General features: G+C 40.1%; 1 protein-coding gene across 1 annotated transcript; it reads left to right on the top strand.

Annotated features, from left to right (window-relative positions):
- Positions 1-3,128: 3,128 nt before the first annotated feature.
- Positions 3,129-26,122, top strand: Pcyox1 (prenylcysteine oxidase 1). Its single transcript, XM_047523260.1, has 6 exons — positions 3,129-3,324; positions 4,312-4,518; positions 5,424-5,598; positions 21,276-21,487; positions 22,067-22,216; positions 22,628-26,122. Exons 1-6 carry the CDS (start codon positions 3,201-3,203, stop codon positions 23,284-23,286), a joined length of 1,527 nt encoding a protein of 508 aa, XP_047379216.1. The 5' UTR covers positions 3,129-3,200; the 3' UTR covers positions 23,287-26,122.
- The last annotated feature ends 189 nt before the right edge of the window (positions 26,123-26,311 follow it).

The raw sequence follows: 26,311 nt of genomic DNA on the forward strand, positions 1-26,311 counted from the left end.
AGGACATCAAATTATAGGGTAGGGTGGGTGAAAACATTTAAAATGTAGGAAGTTTGACCCATGTGCAACCAATCTGTGCTAATTAACTGGGTTTGGACTGAATTGGTTAACTGTCTCAAAATTACCTTCCTAACCTCCCATGGAGGCTGGGAGACAAAAGCCCTATATTCAGATGTTGGTTGGAACAAACAGTAAATTCTTAGCAGTGTTTTCTCTAACTCTTGCAGGTACTTTTATGGGTTGGGTCAAACTTGGGTTGTGGTTTTGAATTATTAGAAACAATGTTGCAGTGTCTTTATAGGCCAAAGTTGAGACTGAGTAGAAAAGAGGGCTCAGAAGAGGGTCTAGTTAGAGTTTGGTCCAGGAGAGAATCCTCTTCAGTGTTTAGCTCACTAGACTGTGCTTATGGACTATATTTCTTTGACTGAATGTTACATTGCCTTATAAATTTACTTTGTGTAGATGGTAACGTTTTCCCCCATGATTCTTTTTTTTAACCTTTTTGAGTTTCCTTGCTAACTATTATTTTGAAAAGGAAAGGGTGCTGAATGAAAAAATCTTCTGCCTCCCATTTTGCAAATCTTCTAAGGTGTGTTTTCATTGAAGTGCCTGTTAGTCAATTCTTTTGCAAGGTCTGAGTATCAGAAGTCAGTTTCTGAATACACAACTTGGGCTGCAGTCATTTCCATGGCCAATTCTAATAAACTAATAAACATTTATTGAGGGCCTATTGTATTTACTGCCCTGAGATATTATGGGAATAATATAATTTTGTAAAATGGAAAGTAAAAGGCACAGTTTAGTTTTTTCTTTGTAATATCTAGATGTAGTGAAAAAGAGGACTTAATCTTGATATTTTTTAGGTTCTTAAGTAAAAGTGTTTATCTCCTGTAGCACCTACATCTCTTCCATTAACACCTCCAAATTCGTCCTCCTTATTCTGTTCCATTAGCCTCCTTGTTGATCCTCAGATCTGCCAGGCATTCTCTTTGCTCTTTCTCAAGGTATTTACCTAGTCCACTCCATCACATCCAACAAACTTTTGCTCAAATGCTGTCTACTCAGTGAGGCTTACCCTGATCATCCTATTTAAAATTGCAACCCATTTCCCATTCTTCTCACCCCACTCTCTCTATTACATCTTTTACTTATTTATTCTGATATTCTTCCTCTTTCTCTATCAATCTATCTGTATATCTATCTTTCCACTGGAATATCAGCTTCATTAGAGGAATTTTTTTTAAAGAATCTGATTTTTCAAAAGTCTGTAGGTTATTTAGAACGAACTCAATATTTGTTTAATGGATTAATACTTTTTGCTGTGAATTTTCTGCTGTGTTTAAGCTCAACCTTTCTTTGTATCCAACTCAGATTCCTCCTATTCAGTCTGTTCTTTATGTTCTTATAGTAGTTTGTTTGGAAGTATTGTAATTGCAGAAATGAACTCACTTTATACTTATCACTCAGCTACCAGTTTTCCTGAACTAATAGTATTAGGTCAATAGTTATAGACAAGACATTTTTATTAATGGATGCATAATGTTCTACTGAATGGCATCCGTAAATTTAAAATATTGAGTTTTCAATGGACTTTTATTTTATTTATATGCAATGTTGAGAATCGAACCCAGTGCGTCATGCATACTAGGCAAGTGCTCTACCACTGAGTTTAACCCCAGCCATAGTAAATATTTTTCCCTCTACTTTTCTGATTTCTTGGTTGGTACAGATCTCTGTAACAAAAGATTAACAAGAGAAAACAAAAATTTAATAATGTATATCACATGTACACATGGAAGATACCCAAGGAAATGAGTAAATATCCAAGAGGTAGTTTTGAATTCAGGTTTTTATGGCATCTTCAATGAAGAACAGTAAATTTTTAGAGAAGTGACAACACAAAGGAAAAGGATTTTGAGTCTCTAGGGACAGCAAATTGTGGGAAGGCAAATAAATGGTAGAGAAAGGCTCTTGGGTAAAGTTTGTTACGTAAGTTTTTCGGGTCATGGTTGGTAAGAGCCTGCCAAAAGACAAAATTACAACAAACTTCAAGTTTTCCATTAGCTTTTATTTGTGATTCTAGAATTGTGAAATGCCCCATTCTATAAAATAGAATGAATATCCAATGAGCTGAACAGAGGAGTTTGATTTTATAGACAAAAAAGGGCTGAGGAAAGCAGAAACAGAGAACAAAAAGCATATTAGTCATTTCAAAGTTACTTTTCTTGTAAAGGTTAAAGCAGAGAGGACTTCCTTCTTTTGTCTGCTAAAACTGGCCCTTTTGGAGATTTGGCTCTTTTATCTGTCCTAATTTCTTGGAAGACCAGTCAGATAACAGACTTTCAGCTCGGTGGTGAGGAATTTTAGCACAAGTGACTCCATTTTGGTTTGGTTTGGTTTATTGGACCTACTGCAGAAACTCAGTCCAGACCAATGGTATCCTATGATTTTTTTTTTAAAGGCATAAATTTGTCTTCAGCAATTAACTTTTGTCCTTCCAGGCAGAGAGGAAAGGAAGGACACCTTGTCTTTGAAAATTTGTGCCTACTTTTAGGAGGTTGTGGAGGGCAGAGAGCTTTCCTTGTATCTACATTTTTTTCAGTTGCCTTCAGCTTGAAATAATCCTTATGCCAAAGAGGCATATTTTGGGATGCATATTCTGGTCTCCTACAGATACACTACTTTTATTCATGTCTGTCATTATATTGTGCTCCCTTCACCTTGCACCACCCCGTCGTCAGTCTTATTTTTCTTTTCACCCACTACCATTTACTCATTTATCTTATGAGGCCCTGGAATAAAGTGATCACTCAATAAGCATTTGTTGCCCCACTGGCCAGTTTCTGACAGCAGCTGACTGTGTGCGTTTTCTGTGATGGTGTGATCAAGGGGATAGGAGAGGGCACTAGCGAAGAAAGAAGGTGCTTTGGATCTCTTCTGAAGAAGAGGGGTGGGCTTGGGCGACTAGGTGGCCCAGATTAGGGAGATGCTGGAGGGTGGGGTGGACCTGGGATGCGAGGGGCCGGGCAGGGGTGTGTCCGGGAGGGGGCGTGTCCGGGGAGGAACCGGGCGGGCCTGCGCCGGGTCTGGGCGGGGCTCGGAAGGCCGTCAGTCTAGGGGCGGGGCGAGTGAGCGCGCAGACGCTCCGCGGCGTGAGGACTGCGGGGAGCTGGAGGCTGTTTGCTGCGCTTGGGAAGGCCATGGGGCATGTCGCCGGGGAGCTCGGCTTGTCGCTGCTGTGGCTGTGGCTGCGGCTGCTGCTGCTGCTGTGCAGTTGGGGGTGCCTCGGGAGCGCCGAGCTGCGGGCCCCACCGGATAAGATCGGTAGGCCAGAAGGGGGTGGCGCGGGAGGGCACAGGAGCGTCGTGCGCACAGGTCCCAAAACCAGGATTCAGGCAGGACGTGCAGGTCGCGCCTTTTGTGATTCACACCTGTGGTCGGCTTTCCGTCTTCCGAAAGAGGGTTTGTGCTTCCCGGGTTTGGAGAGATGCCCACTTGAAGCATGGACTGTGATGGGGACCAAGCGTCCCTGCAGCCCTAGTCTCAGAGGCCTGGGTCTGTGGGGAGGCCAGGGTCCTCATTGCTGCCTTCCTTTTTGCTGCACCTTCGGGAGGCCAGTCTTTTGGCCGGTCCTGGAGCGTCTGGCTTCTCGCGCTCTTTAGATTTCAGGCTCACGTAGACACGGTACAGGGAGCAGTGCAAACGAGCTGACCCTGTCTGCTTCCCTTGTTAGGCTGAAACACCCTCTCTCCACTCCACTTTGCTGAGGTCGGCCTGCTCTGAGGCCCTGGGCTTGCCCAGTGTCTTTACCTCGGGCTGCTGCAGCTGCCGAAATAATCAATTTTCTTTCTTGTTTCAGTCTCCTTGGTTTTTTACTCCTGCTCCCTCTACCCACCAATTAAAGCTGTGTTATTCCGAATCATTAACCTGTCTACATTGAGTCTACACTGAGACAAAGAACAAAGCTAGGCAAAAATGGCGGCCCCTTTATTTAAAATGCATCCATGAGTTGGACACGCAAGTGTGCAGGCCCATTGGTGTCTCCACAGACCTGTGAAAGTCTTTGGGCATCTGGAAGAGAATTGAATTAATGTCAGTTTGTAACTTAATCTACCATTGCATTTGACTGTGAGCAGCTTCTGTCCAGATTCTGGGAGTTCTATCTTCAAAACCCTCCTCTCCAGGCTACATTGTTGGTAATAGCCTTGGGTAACCTCTGTTATTAGTATGTGACCTTTTGAAGGCAAAACATAAACCACACACTGGTAAGAGAAAAAAGAAAAAAAAAAACTTCCTTCTTTCCTCTCATAGCAATTATTGGAGCTGGAATTGGTGGCACTTCATCAGCCTATTATCTGCGGCAGAAATTTGGGAAAGATGTGAAGATTGACCTCTTCGAAAGAGAAGAGGTGGGGGGTCGTCTGGCCACCATGACTGTGCAAGGGCAAGACTATGAGGCAGGAGGTTCTGTCATCCATCCTTTAAATCTGCACATGAAGCGTTTTGTCAAAGACCTGGGTATGTAATTTTGGTCTTAGAGCTAAGCAGAATTCTGTGTGACCATCCCTGGATATTTTTATCATGGGGAGAACTGAAACTTTTCTGCCTTGTTTTTTGTCTTTTTCAAATAAGTAGATGAATGGTTTCCTTTACTGTCCACTTAGCTGTTGGTGTTGTCTTAGGTAATGGGATACTAGTTATCTGTATCTTCTGTTATCTGGAATTACAGCCATGGGGCAGAGGTAAAGATGGCTGAAGTTGTCAGTTCTTAAACCTCTCAGTTTGTGCTGAAGAATCAGAGAATGTTTTGAGCTAACAGAGACCTTAGAGTACTCATTTTACAGCCGAGGAAATGAGAATCAGTGGCTTGGAGTGTCTGACTTAAAGTTGTTCACATAGTATGGATACAGACATGTGCTCAGTGCTCAGGACATTTCATTGCTGCCCTGCCAAGCAGAAACTCTGGACAGGTTGTGGAGGAAGTCTGGCAGGCCTCTGCAGGCTCTTTCTTTAGGGAATATTGTGTAATTTTGGCCTTCTTCCACTTACCTGAAAAATCCAGTTTTGCAAACTAAGATTCGAATTGGAATGGGAGTAACTCTTTTCCCTCAGCTACCTTCCATATCACCTGTGGGTGCTTCCTGTGCTTCCATCTCCTCTGGGACTAAGAATAGCCAGTCTAATGAAGATACATCAGCATGATCTTCTGACCTGTCCCCTAGGGAGTCTGCTTTTGGACAGTGCAGTGAGTGTTAGTGTATCATGCTTTTATAATAGAGCTCCTTCACTGTATTTCCTGAGAATTGACAAGAGCCCCCAATTCACTCACTTCACAGTGTCTCTGGGACATACTCTGGATTATTTTCTTTCATTTGATCAGCCTGGAAACCACTGACTTAACTCCCCTTTCTCTGTTTTTACAGGTCTCTCCACTATTCAGACTTCAGGTGGCTTAATGGGAGTGTATGATGGTGAGACTCTGGTGTTTGAGGAGAGCAGCTGGTTTATAATGAACATGATTAAACTTGTTTGGCGCTATGGATTTCAGCCCCTCCGAATGCACATGTGGGTTGAAGATGTGTTGGACAAGTTCATGAGGTAATTTCCCCCCGCCCCTTCCATTAGACCTTTTAGCTTGATGAACTTTAGAAGCAGTCTGTACCTAACTGCAAGCCCTATTTGTAAGATTCTTAGGAACACTGTTTTGTAGAGAACACGCAAACCATTGATCCTGTTGGGAATTGAAGTTGTAGTTTGTTTTTTCACTTCTGAAATGTACTTCACAAATGCTTCTCGAGTGTTGCCACTCTTAGATATTCTATAGAAATCAACTCTGGTTGGGTGTGGTGGCCCATGCCTGTGTACCCAGCAGCTTGGGAGGCTGAGGCAGGAGGATCGAGAGTTCTAAACCAGCTTCAGCAAAAGTGAGGCCCTGTCTCTAAATAAAATACAAAATGAGGCTGGGGCTGAGGTTTAGTGGTTATGTGCCCCTGAGTTCAATCCCTGGAAACTGGAAAAAAAAAAAAATCAGTTCCTTGAAATTCTCATGACAACTTTCTCAGGTAGGTACTGTTACTGGCTTCTTTCTACAGATGTAGAAGGTGGAGGCATCCAGGGGTTTTAAGTGTACAAGCTCACCCACCTGGTAAGTGGTGGAGCTGGAGTTACCCGGTAGTCTGGATCTAGAGTCTTAGTGTTCGTACAGTGCTGGTGTGTAGATGATTGAAAAATTATAAGAAAACTTAAATTAGTTTTTTTTTTCTTTTCATTTATTTTCTTTTTTTTTTTGGGTGCTGGGGCTTGAACCCAGGGCCTTGTGCTTACAAGACAAGCACTCTACCGACTGAGCTATCTCCCCAGCCCCTCCTTTCTTTTTGTCCACCTTTCTGTCCTCAGGGATTGAATTCAGGGTCTTGCACATGCTAGGCAGGTTGTGTTATATATCTAGCCCCTTAAATGAGTTTTAATAGTGATATGATATTTCAGTGAGCCAGCAGCCTAAATTAGAATATCAGGCTTGTGCCCTAAGAATTTAAATTTCAATATTAAATGCCAGCAGTCTTGGGTAGCAAGAATATAGTTTATTCTTTTTCTATTTTGTGATTTTCTATATTTTCAAAAGCTCCTTCCTTCCTCTCTCTCTCTCTCCCCCTCTTAAGTGCTAGGGATCAAACCCAGAGTTTTGAGTATGCCAGGCAAGTGTTCGACTACTGAGCTATAGCCATAGCTCCTAGGTTGTTCTGTTTTTTGATTTTGAAAAGAATTTCCATCTCAGCTGGGCGTGGTGATGCATACCTATAATCCCAGTGATTTAGGAGGCCAAGGCAGGAGGATTGCAAGTTCAAGACCAGCCTCAGCAACTTAGCAAGTCCTGTCTCAAAAAATAAAAAGAGTTGGGGATGTAGCACAGTGGTTAAGCACCCTTCAGTTCAATTCCGAGTACCCTTACTCCATCAAATAAAAGAAAAAAATAGAAAAAGAATTCTTAGAGTTTTTGGTATTATTGCTCTCTCTCCATCTTTAAAAAATGTTTTTGAAAATTACAGCTTATGGAGCTGGTGGTGTGGCCCAGGGGCAGAGCGCTTGCCTAGCACACCTAGGGTACTGGGTTCGATCCCCCACTCCAGAAATAATGATAATGAAAATTACAGCTTTATAGTTATATATAGTAGTTGGGTTCATTCTGATAAGCTCATACATGAGTAGAAATCAATTTCAGTTTATGATTCCCCCCTTTTCCCTCCCTCTTTTCCCTTCTATCCTCCCTCCCCTCTCCCATTCTCCTTCCTCTACTCTACTTGACTTCCTTTGCTTATCTGTTAATTTATATTTGATTGATTCTTTATATTATCTTATCCTTCCTTCCCCTTTTCTTTTACTCTAGCTTCTGCATATGAGAGAAAACATTTGACCTTTGAGTTTCCAAGTTTGACTTATTTCAGTTAGTATGATATTCTTCATTTCCCATCCAGTTATCAGCAGATATCATGATTTTGTTCATTTTTGTGGCTGAGCAGAACTCCATTTTTTTTTTCTCTCTCTCTCTATATATTCACACCACAGTGTCTTAATCTATTCATCTATTGTTGGCATCTAGGCTGACTCCATAACTTAGCTATTGTGAGTTGTGTTGCTATAAATATTGATGTGGCTATGTTGCTGTAGTATGCCAATTTTAGGTCTTTTGGGAAATACTAAAGAGTGGATAGCTGGGTCATAAGGTGGTTCTATCCTCAGTTTTTTGAGGAATCTCCATACTGCTTTCCAGAGTGGTTGCATTAGTCTGTAGTCCTAACAATGTCCAAGTGTTCCTTTCCCCCACAACCTTGCCAACATTTATTGTTGTTCCTATTCTTTTTTTTTTTGTACCAGTGATTGAACCCAGAGGTGCTTAATTACTGAACCATATCCCCAGAACTTTTTTTTTTATTTTAATTTATTTTTATTTTTTTGATATAGGGGATTGAACCTAAGGGCATTTTACCATTGAGTCACATTCCCAGCCCTTTTTACTTTATTGTTTTTTTTTAAGAATAAAAGGAAGAGGATTTATTGAAGAATAGAAACAGGAACAGAACTCTTATAGTGTGAAAGGGGACCCAATAGCAGGTTTTCCCCCCTCTTTACTTTTTATTTTGAGACAGGGTCTCATTAACTTGCTTAGGGCCTCCTAAATTGCTGAAGCTGGCCTTGAACTTGCAGTCCTCTTGCCTTAGCTCCCTAGTCTCTCCCCAGCCCTTTTTTATATTTTATTTTGAAACAGGGTCTCACTAAGTTCTTAGGGCCTTGCTAGTTGCTGAGGCTGGCTTTGAACTCATGATCCTCTCACCAACCTCCTGAACCACTGGGATTACACGCGTGTGCCACTGTGCCTGGCCTATGGTTCCTATTCTTGATGATTACCATTTAGATGGGAGTCAGATGAAATCTTAGTGTAATTTTAATTTGCATTTCCCCGATTAGTAGAGATACTAAATGTTTCGTCATATATTGGCCATTTGTGTTTCTACTTTTGAGAAGTTTATATTTAGTGCTTTTGCCCATTTATTGATTGGGTTATTTGTTTTTTTGTTAAATTTTTTAAGTTCTTTGTATATTCTAGATATTAGTCCCCTATTGGAGGAGTAACTGGTCAGGATTTTCTCCCAATCTGTAGGTTCTCTCTGCATGCTCTTAATTGTTTTCTTTGCTGTGCAACTTTTTAGCTTGATGGCATCTCACTTATTGATTCTTGGTTTTATTTCATGCACTCTGAGGGTCTTGTTAAGGAAGTTGGTGCTTCTACTTATGTAATGGAGTGTTGACCCTATGTTTTCTTCTAGCAATTGTAAAGTTTCTGATCTAATTCCTCAGTCTTTGATCCATTTAGATTTGAAAGAGGGGAGTCTAATTTCATTTTTTACATATAGCTGTCCAATTTTTCCTGCACCCTTTTTTTTTTTTTTTTTTTTTTTTTTTAAGCATTAAAGAGTAGAATTTATTTAAGTGAGTAGAAAAGAAACATCTCCTGCAGGGCAAAAAGGGGACCTGATAGGGGTTGCCTCCTGAATGCCGTAGTCTGTGGGCTTATACCACTACTGGATAGACTGCCCTCAGTCTTTGACATTTGTTTGTATACACTGATCTTTATGTTGCATCATACATCTGTTTCTTTTAGTAAGACAGTATCATGTAAGTCTTGTTTTGATGCTTTTTTTCACACTGTAAAACAGTTGGAGAACTGAGCATGGTGGTACATATCTGTAATCACAGTGATCCAAGAGGCTGAGGCAGGAGGATTGCATGTTTCATGCCAACCTCAACAACTTAGCAGGGCCCTAAGCAATTTAGTGAGGCTCTATCTCAAAGTAAAATATAAAAAGGGCTGTGGATGTGGCTCAGTGGTAAGTGTCCTTGGGTTCAATCCCTGGTACTAAACAAACAAACAACAACAAACTGTTGGAGAGAACGATGGTCTTCAGCCAGCATGTGACAGTTATGAACAGTAGTGAAGGGCTGGAGATGTAGTTTAGTGGCAGGGTTCTTGACTAGCATACAGGTAAGCCCTGGATTTAGTCCCCAGTACTACAGAAACAAAAACAGAACTGTGGTGAAATACTGATGACTTTGTCCCTGTCAACATATCTCCCCCTCCCATCTGCAGTAGGGCGTCTTGTTTTAGTTTTACTGCTGTAGCCACTCTACTTCCTGTTTCATGATGTACTAGTTGTTAAAGATTTTAAATATCCTACCATGTTGGGGATATTCTGGCATGTCACAAAAACCGCAGAGGTTGGCAAAGGGAACTCTGTAATGGCTAATTCCCCTTCATTTCAACTGAAGCAGTAATCTTCAACCCTGGCTGCATATTATAACCACGTGAGGGTCTTTCTCCCATCCAGTACTAAATAGGCCTTACCCTCCTTAGTTTCCAAGATCAGATGAGATTGGGCACGTTTAGGGTGGTATGGCCAGAGACTAATGCTTTTGTTTTTGTGTTTTTTAGGTGCTGGGAATTGAACTCAGGGTCTTTTGTGTGCTAGGCAGCTACTCTATCATTGTGCTGTACCCTGAGACTATATGGGTTCTTTCTAAAATATGAATGCTGAACCTCACCCCAAGATTTTTTATGCAATTATTCTGGGGTAAGGATTTGAGGTTCTTTTTTTTTTTTTTGGTATTAGGTATTGAATTCAGAGGTGTTTTACCATTGAGCTACAGCCCCAACCCTTTTTATTTTTTATTTTGAGATAGGATCTCACTAAGTTGTCGAGGGTCTTGCTGAGTTGCTGAGCCTGACCTCAAACTTGAGATTCTCCTTGGAAGGCCTTAGCCTTTAAATTATTGGGATTATAGATGTGCACCACCATACCTGATGGGGCATGCATTGGTATTTTTAAAAGTACCTCGAGGGCTATGATGTAGTTTAGTGGTAGAATTCTTGCCTAGTATGTGAGTGGTCCTGGGTTCCATCCTGAGCAACATAAAGTGTACACACACACACACACACACACACCACCTCAAGTGAATCTTATCTGCAGCTTATTGGGTTAAAATGTACAATTGAAAGATAGTTTTCAGTTTTTCTTTCATTTAACACTATAGAAACTAAAAATTCTAGCTTAAAAATATTTTTTTCCTTCTTTGGAAATACATGGCAGATCCAGGTGGTCCCCTTACAAGGGGCTTATATGACATGCAGAAACATTTAGGGCCTTTGCTAACCAACCTGGGGGAGGCACAATATGCTTCCATTTTAGTGCACATAGTGAAGCCCATGTGACAGAAGTAAATTTAGGGGTTTTGAGCTTATGGTAGGCAACAACCTAGATCGCAGTTCTGAGCATTTATTTATGCAGTTCTTTTGGTAGGGTGCCATTCTTTACTCCAATGTCCAACTTCTTATCTCAGCCTTTTCAACATAGTCTTCCCCTAATCTCAGTCACCATGAGTCAGTGTTTTTGACTGACAGTAACTGCACAATGACTGGAAGGTAGTAGGTATTCATTCTGATACTTGTTGAATTGAATCTCAGGTCCACTGATGGCTTTCTTTTTTTTGTTTTGTTTTGTTTTGTTTTATTTTTGGTGCTGAGGTTGAACCCAAGGGCACTTAACCAGTGAGCCACATCCCCAGTCCTTTTATTGTGTGTTTAATTTACAGACAGGATCTTGTTGAGTTGCTTAGAGCCTCGCTTATTTCCTGAGGCTAGCTTTTCCTCCTCCTGCCTCAGCCTCCTGAACCTCTGGGATTACAGGTGCATGCCACCACACCTGGCTCCCCATTGATGACTTTCCATTGAGATATCTTGGATTCTAGGCTAGGTTTAAAGCTCCTTCTTGTCTCTAACACTTAGTGCATTTCTGGGAACTTGTTAGATCCCTTATGCATCTTTATCTTAGCTGATGGAACTCACAGTAAAAGGCTTTATCAACACTCTCCCTTTCTTTCAGATACTTCTGACAGATATTTTGAGTCTATCTTGAATCCTATTAACCTGTAAATATGTCTAGAATTCCACCACTTCTTACTGCTGCAACTACTTCAGTCCAAGTCACCATACTCTTTTGTCTGGATTCTTGAAATGGCCTGCTGCAGTAGGCCCAGTAAGGCTCTGAGATGTTCATGTCCTAATCCCTGGAACATGATAAAAGGAATTTGCCAATGTGATTATGTTAAGATCTCAGGGTGAGGAAATTATTTTGAGAGTCTAGGTGAGCCCAGTGTAATCACAGGGGTTTTTACAAGAGGGAAACAGGAAGTTCAGAGTTGGATAGTGGGAGATGTGATCCTGGAAGCAAGAGGTGGACTGATGCTAGGAAGGTGTGTGATTCCATGAGCTAAGGAATGCTGGGGACCTGTAGAAAGTGAAAAAGGCAAGAAGAGAGATACTTTCCAATTTCCAGAAGGAACGAGCCTTGGGAACACCCTGGTTTTAGCCCAGTGAGACTAACTTTGGACGTTTTCTTTTTTTGCCACACTGGGGATTGGACCCAGTGACTCTCTACCATTGAGCAACAACCCATACCTTTTACCTTTTTTATTTTGTGACAGGGTCTTATTAAGTTCCCCAGGCTGACCTTGAACTTGTGATCTTTCTGCCTCAGTCTCTCTGGAATTACAGTTGCTGGGATTATAGGTGCCACCACTCCTGGCTGATATGGCTTTTTAACCTGCAGAACCATATGATGATGAATTCGTGTTATTTTAAGCCACTAAGTTTGTCATAATTTGTTACAACAGCTCAGGGAAAGTAATACACCTCTTGAATCATCTCTTTGCTTTATTCTTGTGCCATTATTTTTTTCAGGGGAGCAGCTAAAGGAATTCTTTTGAATTCTAAGACTCTCCATTTTGTTCCTCACTCAGAAACCTTCAGGGCTCTCTATTTCATACAGTAATAGCCAAAATTTGTACCATGGTATGGAAGACCCAACAGGTTTAGGTTTTCTCAGTCTTTACTTTTTCATTTATTGTTTGTTGTACACTGAGCTTTGAATCCTCCTGCTCAGCCTCCTGAGCTGCTGGGATTAAAGCTGTGGATCACCATGCCTGTTGCCTTCTTTTGCTTTAAATAGATATTTTCTTGAGTATCGTTTTTTCTTGTTACTTTTGTTATGTATTTTTTGAGTTATTTTCTAACAACATCTTAAGACAATCTTTATGGTTAAAAATAAACATGCTTTATTATTTTAGTACCAACTTACATCATCAGGGCTTTGTAATTCCCCCTTCTGTAGCTTGTACAAAGTCTATCTTTATATATTATAATCCCATTAGCACAGGTTTATAATTATTGCTTTATGCAGTAAATGAGATAGGAGAATAAGAGTTACAAACAAATATGCCTTCAAACTGTCTTTTATATTTACTCATGTAAATGTCTTTAGGTGGTCTATTTCTTCATGTGGATTAAAGCTTTTGTCTAATATTCTATCTCAGCCTTTTTTTTTAACTTATTGACACATTTTAGTTACTCTATATTTTAATTAAAAAAAAAAAAACCCAAACATTGACAGTATATTTTTGATCTGAAATGATCCCTCTGCTAAAATGCCAGATGCTAGCTGTAATTCTGGCTTTAAAACCCAAACTTCACATTTTTTTAAAAAATATTTTTTAGATGTTGATGGACATTTATTTTATTTATATGTGGTGCTGAGAATCAAACCCAAGGCCTCACACATGCTAGGCAAGTGCTCCACCACTGAGCCACAACCCTAACCCCTCCATATGTTTCATAAGTAAAAAATTAGAACTAGTTGCCTTCATATTCCAAACAAGCTAGCCTCGCTGAAGAGAAGAGGAAAGGGATGAGGCCTGAGAGAGGAAGCGGTAAGATCTTGGACATGTGGCTATGGGACAGTTGGCAGAGAAGTAACATCACAGCCATCTGAGTACTCCCCGGTGTCATTGCCATGTTTTGGTAGGAGTAGGGTCCTGTGTACCCTCCTGTGCTCAGTTCATTTTGTTTCAGGAGGCAATAAGTTAAGAGTCAGTTTAGCTTTGTGTGTGTGTGTGTGTGTGTGTGTGTGTGTGTGTGTGTGTTTAATTCTTTTTAAATACACATGACAGTAGAGTATATTTTGACATTTGGTACATACTGAGCTTTGGTTTTTGACTGAAGTCAGGGAGCTTAGAATAGTGAGCCTTGGTCCAGCTTTGTCAGAATGAGACCCACAGTAAGGCACAACCCAGCTCTGGAGATCAGGGAGTCAAAGGCAAACAGGGTCCAATTCTCAAGAATAAGGGATGTGAATTGCAATTCCTACTCCCAGGATGAGGAACGGTCTCAAAAGCAATTGAAAAGATAACCTAGAGAACAGAAGAAAATAAAACTATCCCCTTGCTAATAAAGGGTATAACCAGCTTCCCCTCTACCTGGGGATGGGCTGGTTAGAATTTGTTTTTGTTTATTTTTTTGGTACCAGGGATTGAACCCAGGGGCGCTTAACCACTGAGCCACATCCCCAGCCCATTTGGTATTATTTAGAGACAGGGTCCCACTAAGTTGCTTAGGGCCTCACCTAAGTTGCTGATGCTTGCTTTGAACTTGTGATCCTTCTGCCTTAGGCTCCTGAGCTGCTGGGATCACAGGTGTGCACCACCATGCCCAGCTAGAATGTTTTGAAGGCAACTGGTTGACAAAGGAAGAGGGAGGACACAGAGAAGTCTCCTTTCCTCTGTTCCTTAGCTCTCCCTTGGGCAGGAAGTGACCCTATGAAGAAGGCTGGCTAGTTCCTTGGCTTTATGGATTAATCTGGGAGGCAGCTGGGACACTGGTTCAGTCATTCTTTTTTTTTTTTTTTTGCGGTGCTGGGGATCGAACCCAGGGCCTGTGCTTGCAAGGCAAGCACTCTACCAACTGAGCTATATCCCCAGCCCATCAGTCATTCTTATGTGATGGTTGTTATCCTGCTCTTTGCCCCTTCCCCAGCTGTCATGTCCTCTGAACTCTCAGTTTCTTCCCAGTCACTGCTTTCATCTTCTATCAGCTTTCCAGTTATGAATTTGTGGGCCATGTGCAAAACGAGGTAGGCCCAGAAGATATGCTGTATCTGTTGCATTCCCATCATGACAAGTAGTAATCAAGGAAGGTAGGATAGAGCTTCAGTGGGTATACCAGGGTGCAGTGCAGCATCCAGAAGGGTAGGATGACCAGTTGAGTGATGATAAAAACAGTAGCCCAAACCCTGAAGATGTTGTTGCAGGTGTTTTTCCATCTCATGTAGTTAAACTTCTTGGCTGACTATAGTCTGAAGAGTCATGCATAGCCATGATGAGAGTTCCCACTCAGAGGTAATTGGCAAAACAGCAGAAGCTGACTGAGGTTATTGGCAAAACAGAAGAAACTTGCCAGGCATGGTGGCACATGCCTGTAATCCCAGCTGTTCAGGAGGCTGAGACTGGAGGATCACAAGTTCGGGGCCCATCTCTGCAACTTAGCTAGGACTTAAACAACTTAGTGAGACCCCAACTCAAAATAAAAAATTGGTTAAATGCCTCTGGGTTCAATCCCTGGTACCGTGTCCCCCAAACAAACTTTTGCTTGATATCAGAGGCAATGCTGAAGAGCAGTGACCAGAAGAAGGAAAGTGCAATCGTGTGGTACCAATACTGAGAAGGGATGATGCTCTGTATGGGATATCCCTCCCAAACTTTCCCCATGTCATAGAACCAGGGTTTACCCACGTGATGGCCATCCCAGCAGTGAAAGCAGTCGGGTAACATGTGAATCAGAACTTCTTGAGGAGACTGGGCTGGTCCTGGTTGTGCTGGTGGTGGAACCAATGCTCTACCTGGCATCCAGAGAGCCCACTCTGCCAAGACAAAGGCTGTTTCTGCCTAGTTGGGTTGCTTGCCACTGGTCGGGTAGAAATGCTTCAAGGTGTTGTTGCGAGGTGCCAAGTTTTTTCCTTCACATTCTTAGGGTGGCAGTGTGTAGCCTCATAACTGGGAAAGGACATACGTGAGAGGTGTCTGGTTCTTTTGAAGTGCTCCCAGCTCCTAAACTGGGAGGGGAAGGAACTGCAAACTCAGGGAACTTTATTCTGGGTCTCAGTTTCCTGGGAACCCCTTTCCTCTAGCTTCCTGGTCAGCCTATTTCTCTAGGGCAGTCTGCCAGTGTTTCATTTTCTGTTTTTTGTTTACTTGGGAATGCCCTAATTTTGCTTCATTTTGAAGGATAGTTTTATTGGATCTAAACTCTTGAGTCTTTCAGCATATCATCCCACTACCTCTGGCTTCCATGGTTTCTAGAGAGAAGTCAGTTGTTAATCTTATTGAGGACCCTTTTATGGATGGAGTTTGTTGAACCTCTTGGATGTGCAGATTAATGTTTTTCATCAAATTTGGGAAGTTTTGGGCCATTATTACTATTATTATTTTTATTAATTTTAGTATTGGGACTGAACTAGGGGTGCTTTACCATTGAGCTATATCCCCAAACCTTTTTATCTATTTATTTATTAATATTTTTAAAGATGTTGATAGACCTTTATTTTATTCATTTATTTATATGTGGTGCTGAGAATTGAACTCAGTGCCTCACACGTGCTAGGCAAGTGCTCTAGCACTGAGCCACAACCCCAGCCCTTTTTATTTTTTATTTTGAGATAGGGCCTCAGTTGCTTAGGGCCATGCTAAGTTGCTGAGTCTGGTCTTGAACTTGCGATCCTCCTGCCTCAGGCTCCGGAGGTACTGGAATTAGAGGTTTGTGCTACCATTCCCAACTGGCCATTATTTCTTTGAATAATTTTCTGTCCCTTTCTTTTCCTTTTCTCCTTCTCGGATTCTCAGTATCTGCATGTTGGTAAACTTCATGTTTCCCATAGGTTTTGAGGCTCTGCTCATTTTTCTTCTTTTCTTTCTATTACTTGGACTATATAATCTCAGTTGATCTGCCTTCAAGTGTGCTGGTGCTTCTTCCATTTCCTGTTTAGTCCCTATAGTGAATTTTAAATTTCAGATACTATACTTTTCAATTCCAGAAATTTTGTTTGGTTCTTTTTTTTCCCTCTACGTTGAGATTCTATATATGGTGAGACATTATTCTCATACTTTGTTTTTGTTCTTTAGACATGGTTTTCTTTAGTTATATTTAATAGTTGATTTAAAAACTTTGGACTGGGCATGGTGGGCAGCTCTGGAAACGCGATTCTCCTAGACTCCATGGCTGCTTGTTGTTCCTGTTTGTACTACTGGTTTATTTATTGACTTTCTGGGACCAATTCTGAGAAGTCTGTATTCTTTGTCAGTAAGGCCACTTAAGTTTGCATGTTAGTGTGTATTTTCAATGCTCCAGCATATAGTTTAAAACTCTACCTTAACCTTAATTTCCTGCTTGCTCTAAGCCTCAAGATCTGTAAAACTTGATAGATTGAAACCTTCTGAGGACTTTCCTGAGCACAGGACAGACAGCCCATGCACTTGACTTTCTAGATTTCTGGAAACATTTTCATTCCCTAGTATTTTTTATTTAATTTTTTTTTAGTTGTCAATGGATCTTTTATTTTATTTATTTATACGTGGTGCTGAGCATCAAACCCAGGGCCTCACACATGCCAGGCGAGCGCTCTACCACGGAGCCACAACTCCAGCCCCTCCTAGTATCTTTTACAATTTTTTAGTCAGCTTCTTATTAGCCCCAGTTGGTATCACACCCTAAGGCAACAGTGATATTAAATAGTTGCCAATGATTTTTTTTTGGACAAATGCTTTGGGATGGGAGCTGTTTGTACAGGGTTAGGTCTGAATCAGATCAAATAAAGACAAGCCCTGAAGATAGTGCTTTTCCTGAGCTCCCCGATAGGTTTCTGGGGATGATGCTTTTTGGGAGCTCCAAATCCATTCTGTCCTTTCTAGTGGCTTCTAGCTTGGTGGTTTCACAGCTGTTACTGCAAGGGTGCTGCTTTTTAAGGCTACTGCAGAGCTGGCAAGAGGGGGACTGGGAATAGGCAAATTACAGTTCCACATTGCTCATCGTTTTTAATGAGATCCAGCCATTTTTCTTGAATAAATACTCCTTGTATTTTGGTAAGGGTTTGGTTTATTTCCAGAGTTCTGAAAAAGAAATGTTGATTTTTGAAATTTCGAAATTTTTTTTTCTGTAATTTGGTGCTTGGCATTGAACCCAGGCCCTCATGCATGCTAGGCAAGTGCTCTGCCAATAAGCTACAGCCCCAGCCCAGTTGACAGTTTTTGCCAGTGTCCTCATTGCTTTCACGGAGGAGCTGATTCTCAGAGGTCTTCATGAACCATTCTGGAAGTGCTTCAAGCCATCTGTCCCCTTTTCTGACTGTACCTTTCTTGTCCTCCTGGGTCATTCTGCTTTAGCTGCACTGTCCTCACTGTTTCTTCAGGAAACTGGGTTCTGTCATGTGACTCTTGTATTGCTTTTTCCTCTACCTGAAGATTTCCTCTTCAGGTGTTTGCATGACTTGCATCCTCCCCTCCATCACCTTTGTTCAGATGTCACCTTGTCAGTGAGTGAGGTTTCCCCTGACCATTGGACTTATTTTCTTGGATCATCTTATTTACAATTAAAACCTTGCTAACCCCATGCATTCCTAGGCTTTCTTTTTGATTTATTTTTCTCTTTAATACTTATCATCCTCTTATCTGTTAAATAACTTACTTCCATTTCTTGAATTTTTATTACCTGCTTTCCCAAGTATAAGACAAGCTGCCTGAAGTTAGTGATTCTTTTTCTCTCTCTTGTGTTGATCTCTGTATCCTCATCACCTAGAACAGTGCCTGGCTCAAAGTTCATATTCCATAAATATTTGTTAATTGAATAACTAAATAAATATTCAGGGTTATAAAAATGTCACTTGAGAAAAAAAAAGATTATAAGCAATGCAACCAGCAGAAACTATTGGCTACTTACATGTCTGATTTTTAATTTTATTTATTCTAATGTACCTACTGTTGTATAATAGTTCTAATGCTCAGTGTTCGTATTGAGGTCTTATCTCACCCTCCATGAGGACTTAGGCTTGATTGAGTGGGGGTGTAGCTCATTGACAGGTTATTTAATTGACTACTAGCATAATTTTAGGTTAATTGGCTACTGTTTTGTCATGCTATTTGCCAAAGATTACTCTTCATTTTATGCTGCATCCAGTTTGTTATTTTTTTGAAAAGTCAGTGTGTGTTGCCTTCCTTCCTTATTTTTTAAAAAAATATTTTTAGTTGTAGATGGGTACAACACCTTTATTTTATTTATTTATTTTTATGTGGTGCTGAGGTTTGAACCCAGTGTCTCACAAATGCTAGGCAAGCACTCTACCACCGAGCCACAATCCCAGCCCCATCCCAAAAGAACATCTTCGTTCTTTTGATTTGATTGAACCAAGGACCTTGTACTTGCTAGTCACGTGCTCTACCAAGAATTCAGTGTTTTCATCTTTTTCTTATCTCCTAAAGACTAAAACTCAGATGGTGTGGTTGGATGATGATGTTTTAGTATTTCTGTTTTGGCACTGATATGCAATCAATTTTTCAAACAAAGACTCATTTAACATTTTGTTCACTACATTGTTAATAGGTAAAACCAGAATGCATATAGCCAGGCATAGTGGTGCACGCTTGTAATCCCAGCTACTTGGAAGGCTGAGGTGGAGGATTGGAAAATTTGAGGCCAGCCTCAGCTACTTAGCAAGATCAGTGTCAAAAAATATTTGTAGGTCTGTGGTATGTATCTGGGGATGTGGTTTATTGGTAGAGTGCCCCTGGATTCAATCTCTAGTACTGGGGAAAAAAAAAAAATGTTTATAATATTGTCCCTTTACTCTGTAAAAACGTTATTATTATTATTATTATTATTATTATTATTATTTTTGAGAGAAGAAACTATATAAAAACTTTTCCTCCTAAGTTCACTGAGAAGGATCTTTCCTTGGCTCTTATTTCTTCCTTTATTTCATGTCTACAGGTGTAAGCCATAGGAAAAGGAACCATGTCTTTCTCTCTCTCTCTTTTCTTTTTGGGTACCAGGGATTGAACTCAGGGACACTCAATCACTGAGCTACATCCTCAGCCCTATTTTGTATTTTATTTAGTCAGGTTCTCACTGAGTTGCTTAGTACCTTGCTTTTGCTGAGGCTGCCTTTGAACTTGTGATCCTCCTGCCTCAGCCTCCTGAGCTGCTGGGATTATAGTCATGCACCACTGTGCCCACCAAGAATTGATGGACTTTTTTTTTTGTTTTTTATTAATGGTGCTGGGGATCACACCCAGGGCCTTGTACATGTGAGGCATGCTGTCTACCACCTGAGCTATATCCCCAGCTTTTTCTCATCTTTATACCACTTGTAAAACCTGAAAAATTGAATTACTACATTCGTTATTTATGTAAATGTTCTTTTTATATCCATAGAGTGCAAAGAAATGTCAGGTGACATTTTCTAAAAAAACGAATCATATAGAGTAGTATCTAAGTACTTGATTGAGTGGCATTGGTGCTAAATTTTATGGACTTTTGGAGATGACATCCCTGTAGACTGGGAAAGTGGACAAGACTGCAGAGAAGGCAGGATTCAGGCTCTCTGAAAAGAGATGTAGCTGTTCTGTGATTGGAATGGGAAGTCCAGAGAGAGGGAAGAGCTTTTGCAGTTGTGAGACTACATGCAGAGCATATTTGAGACCAGCGAATGGGTCAGGCATGCTCAGGCGAAGGGTGTGAGAGTGTGTGTGACTGAGGGCAGAAAGGTCAGGTTGTGCTTCTAAGCCTTCTACTTGCATGTCACCTTTAGACAAAACCTTTTGCTCCTACTTTTCTTTTTCTTTTTTTGTGTACTAGGAATTGAAACCAGTGGTGCTGTGCCACTGAACTTCATCCCTAGCCCTTTTTATTTTTTGAGGGTCTCACTGAGTTGCCAGTCTGAACTTGTGATCATCCAGCATCAGCCTTTTGAACAGCTGGGATTACAGGTGTGTGCCACCACACCTGGTTGCAGTTCCTTTTTTTAATGTCAGGTTCAATGATGTGGACTTTGTTTAGTAAGCAAGTTTTTGAGTAGATGACAAAATAAAAGAGGCATTTTAGGGCTTTGGGGAGATTTATAAATATTTCAAATAAAAGAAACCAGAAACAGGTAGATCAGCTATTTGTTTTACTAATTGGGATATAAATCCTGACTTAAGATCAGTGGAGTGAGAATTGTGCAGCAAGAGATATGCCAGGAAAATTGACAAGGTTTCATGTTTAGGTAGAAGCAGAAAAAAGTGAAAAATATTTAAGCTTTGGTACTAAACTAAAGATAACATGCAGGATATTTGGAGTGGCCAGTTATTTTCTGAGACATGTCTAAGTGCTGCTGGAAGAACAACACACAGCCATTTTAAAATTTTTATTTATTTTTTTGGTACCAGGGAGTGAACCCAAGGACACTGTACCACTGAACCACATTGGCCCTTTTTATTTTTTGTTTTAGGTTGCTTATAGCCTCACTCAGTTTCTGAGGCCTCCTGCCTCAGCCTCCCCAACTGCTGGGATTATAGGTATGCACCACTGAGCCCAGCCCCATTTCTGTAAAGGTGATCTGAGTGCAGAAAAAGAAGAGTGTGTTCAAAGGACTGTGGACTTCAGAAGAGGTGGAGGGACAGGGAGGGTCAAGAGCTTCTGGGAAAGCTGGGGAAGGTGGTGACTAAGCCATGTGTCACAGGATGGGTAGAAACTCACCAAAAGGAAACATGGAAGTCAATTTGACTTTTATGATGTTCTTTCCTTTCTTTATATATCTTCTTCCCTCATCTTATTTGGTGTTTAATGGCATTTTTCTTCTTTTCACAAGGATCTACCGCTACCAATCTCATGACTATGCCTTCAGTAGTGTAGAAAAATTACTCCATGCTGTAGGAGGGGATGACTTCCTTGGGTTGCTTAACCGAACGCTTCATGAAACCTTGCAGAAAGCAGGCTTCTCTGAGAAATTCCTCAATGAAATGATTGCTCCTGTCATGAGGGTCAATTACGGTCAAAGCACAGACATCAATGCCTTTGTGGGTAAGCCAGGCCTTGAAAAAGTGATGCATGCTTGTTCATAAAAGGACTTAGTGATATTAGGATGGCTTCTAACTTTAGGCCATGGGTTGGTGAAGGCTATCTTAAAATCTCAGACATTGCCGGGCCTGGTGGTGCATACCTGTAATACCAGCGGCTCTGGAGGCCGAGACAGGAGACTCGTGAGTTGAAAGCCAGCTTCAGCAACTTAGCTAGGTCCTGAGCAACTTGGCAAGACCCTGTCTCAAAATAAAATTCTAAAAGGCTGGGGATGTGGCTCAGTGGTTAAGTGCCCCTGGATTCAATTCCTGGTATCAAAATGGAAAGAAAAAAATAAAAAAAACCAAAACTTAAGACATCATTAGTGAAATTATGCATTTGTAGATGTGCATTTTTAGGGGGAGAGGGTTCTTGGCTTCCAGTGGTTAACTGGTTCTCAACTGAGTGAGATTTTGCCCTGAAGGGCCATTTGGCAGTGTCAGAAGACATGTTGAACAGAACATTTAATTGGAAAGGGAGAGTGGTTATAGAGCTTCATTCAAAGTCAGAATGAAAACACATTTCTTTTCCTCCTACCAATAGGGGCAGTGTCACTGACTGCTGCTGATTCTGGCCTTTGGGCAGTAGAAGGTGGTAATAAACTTGTTTGCTCAAGGCTCCTTCAGGCTTCCAAGAGCAATCTTATATCTGGCTCAGTAATGTATATAGAGAAAACAGGGACCAAGCAGACAGGTGAGTTTGAATTTTTGTTTCTAATTATCCCTGCAGAAAATGATTGTGCAGGGAGAAAAACTTCTGCTTTTGTGTCTCTCTTTGTTTCAGAAAGATGGAATTTTAAGTTCTGTTAATGCCATGTAGAAATATTCCCAAATGTGCTCAGATACAATGGCATGACTCTTCGAATTTGAAAAGCAATCTCATCAAGAGTAAAAATGCTATATTTTGTATTTATTGACATTCTGAATAGGAAATCGTCTGCAATGTAATAAAATTGCAAGGGACTGTTAGTTATCTTAAGGGCTAAAACTCCTTTAACTTTTTGGAATTAAAGAGAAACTATTAAGTTCTAGAATTATTTTTAGAAGGTATTATTACAGTATGTTAGAAATACTAAATAAATGTGTGCTACCTCATTCCTTCTAGGAAATCCCACAAAGATGTATGAAGTGGTTTACCAAACTGGATCTGAGACACGCTCAGACTTCTACGACATCGTCTTTGTGGCCACTCCATTGAATCAAAAAATGTCCAATATAACTTTCCTCAACTTTGATCCTCCAATTGAGGAATTCCATCAATACTACCAACATATAGTGACGACTTTGGTTAAGGGAGAATTGAATTCAACTATATTTAGCTCTCGAGCCAAAGATCAGTTTGGCCTCTCTACGGTTTTAACCACCGATAGTTCAGATATGTTTATTAACAACATTGGGATTGTGTCCTCTGTAAGAGAAAAGGACAGTCCTCAACCATCAACAGATGGAACATATGTTTGGAAGACTTTTTCTCCAGAAATCCTTACTAAACAGCAAATTTTAAAGCTCTTTTTGTCCTATGATTATGCTGTGAAGAAGTCCTGGCTTGCATATCCTCACTATAAGCCCCCGGAGAAATGCCCCTCAATCATCCTCCATGATCGGCTGTATTACCTCAATGGTATAGAGTTTGCAGCCAGTGCCATGGAAATGAGTGCCATTGCAGCCCATAATGCTGCACTCCTTGCCTATCACCGCTGGAATGGGCACACAGACATGATTGACCAAGATGGCCTCTATGAGAAACTTAAAACAGAGCTATGAAATAATATTCTCTTTTTTCCTCTAACTGATTCCCAATGAGTATCACTGGCAAAAAACAAAACAAAACAAAACAAAAATCTGAGCAGAAATGATTTTGAATGAGATATTTTGCCATTTTCATTGTTTAACAAAGTAATCCTGTTGGGTCCTAAGAAAATACAAGGTTCAATGGATAACTCTCGCCCTTATGCCATCTCCAAAATTTCTTTCAATATCCATTAGCAGCATTTCCCAAGCTCATCTGATCAATAAGAATCACCTGGAGTTCATTAAATGTGGATTCTCAAGCTTCTCTCTTTGAGATTCTAACTCAGTAGGTTCAGGTGTGGGACCCTGGAGTTTGATCACAATCTAAATTGTTTTAAGATGAGCACTTGAGGAAGAACTATCTTAGTTGGGTACTTGTTCATTTGAGCTTCACAGCTGAATTAAATGCTTAGATAAAACTACTCTGGAAGTAGATATGTAAGTCTGGCTCTTAGTAATTTATATGCCTTTTTGATGTAAAAAATATACCCATGCCTAAAGCCTTTTTGATTATATTTTTGATTTTATTAGGGGTAAAATTCAGAAGTCATAGAGTGTAATCTTAAGATTACATGGGCTATTGAATTAAGAAATTGGCATGCTAGGCAAGCACTCTGCTACTGAACCACAGCCTTAGCCCTGGCATTCTAATACTAAGTCCTCACTTGAGCTTTTTAAAATTATTGATACACCTTCACAATCAGAGATTAGGATTTAATGGATTGAGGATACTACCAGGGCATTATAAAATTTCTAATGTACAACTAGAGAATAGATGGGGGGATTAAAATGTCTATAAAGGGGTTTAAAAAAGTGCCTTAAAAGTCTTAAGGAACTCAAAACATCAGAGCAGATCCACTGCAAGGAATTTCTCAATGAGAACTTCAGAATTAATTTTGATAGTAAGAAACACAGCCTAACAGCAGAGGCAACTTCCATAACCCTGAGCAGTTGGCATTAGAGTGGAATATTCAGAATGCTACTAAGTTTAGTCAAGTTCAGAACAGTTTTGGAATGTTAAATGCATCAGTTCCTGTAGCATGTAAAGTGAGAAGTTGGTTGCTGAAATCTCAAAAGCAATGGCTCTCAACTTTGGTTGCACATTAGAATCGACTGTAAGGCTTAAAGCTTCCTGTGCGGAGCCAAACTTGAGAACCACCAGTTCTACATCTGCTGTACAGAGATTGTGAATGAGTGTCATAGTCACTGGTAGAAGAGAACCGGTAAAAAGCTTATGCATTAACAATAACTGAAACCAGGTTAATGTGCCAGATTATGGCAGTAGCTACTTTAGCAAAATGGTATAAGAAAATGCTGATTCTTAGCATTGTTTCTTCCCTGCTGCATCTGTGAATATTAATATCTGAAAAAACTGCCAAGATATATTTGATATAGAGGCAGGAATTAAATTCATGGTTTGTCAAAGGTTTATATTTTTTCTAATTTTATTCTTAAGTATGTTAAGAGGCATTTATGTTCTTTTGTGGTTTTTAATGAAGATTATTTGTAGAGAATGCAACACTGTTATATGATTCAGTAGTCCCCCCTATCTGAGGGGAATTATGTTGGAATACTTCTAGTGGATTCCTGAAACTGTGGACATTATATATGACAGTGTATGAACCCCATATATACTATCTTTTCCTATATATCTATACGTAGTTTAATTTATAAATTAGGCACAGTAAGATTAACAATAACCATAAAACAATAATATAAAAAATGTTATTTTAAACTTATTTCTGCCATTTTCCACTTACTACGTTCAGACTGTGGTTGACGAAGGGTAAATTAAACCATGGAAAATGAAACCATAGGTAAGAGAGGACTACTGTAAATATTGGTAAATACTGATGAAATGATTTAATTTTTATCATTTGTAGACTTGTTTTACAATGGGTTATATTTTTTCTTATAAGAATACCTGTTTGAAATGTGGATTTTATATCAAACCTACTGATTAAAATTTCCAATAGGGTATCTGAAATTGCTTCCTCAAAACCAAAATAGGTTCTAAGCAGGAGTATTAGGTAGTTTCAGTATTAAAAATAAAGTTTTTATTAGAAGAAAAACTACTATTAAAGCCTGCTACTCCAGGCCTATTAGATAGTTTTAACGTATCTACAGCATTAAAAGAATAATTTTATTAAAAGAAAAATACTGTCAAGTTTTGCTAACTCCAGGAGACCACTTTTTTTTTTTCAGAAGAGACTGGGAGAAATGATGTAGGGGCAGAATGATGTCAATTCTACTCCAGTTGTTCTCCAACTGAATTGACTATGCATCAGAATTATCTGGAATGCTCATGAAAACACTGCTGGGCCCCACTCTTAGAATTTTTTACTCACCAGGTTTGTAGTGGGATACAAAAACTTACCCTATTAAGTTCCAAGGTGATGCTATTATCTTAGGAATCACACTTGGAGAAATGGTTCTACGATTTAGCTCTGTGTGGTTGCAAAAATTACCATTGGTGAAAACAGAAATGCTGAAGAATGTATTGGACTTCATGTCAACTCACTTTATTGTGATTTAGTTTGACCCCTTTAGCTGTTCTTTTTGTTGTATAGTTTCTATAAGTAGGAAATATTATGTCCACACCCTTCATTGTGTCAAGAAAACTTAAGATATTCCCTTATGTATACATCATTCTCCACAGTTTTAACTGGTTTGCAGGCTTTTTTTAGATCATAAAAATAGGCCTTAAACATTTGCTTGGAATGTTTAAGGTTAGGCTTAATAATACAACCATCTGTAATAACTCTCTCATTAGAGCTTGTAAGCCATAAATAAAATTTCATGAACTCGATGAATATATTGTGGACAGCATTCTCACTGCTCTTCTCTACTCTAAGGGCCACAATGCACTGGGATGTTCTCTGAAATTCTATTTCTACTCTTCAAAATTTCTCTATTTAACAATTATGTTTAAAAAATAAACAACTACATTATTCCTGAGTTTTACTTCTGTTGCACTAAGAACACAGAAGTAAAAAAA

This window comes from Sciurus carolinensis, chromosome 13 (assembly GCF_902686445.1).
Source record: "Sciurus carolinensis chromosome 13, mSciCar1.2, whole genome shotgun sequence".
Classification (NCBI taxonomy): domain Eukaryota; kingdom Metazoa; phylum Chordata; class Mammalia; order Rodentia; family Sciuridae; genus Sciurus; species Sciurus carolinensis.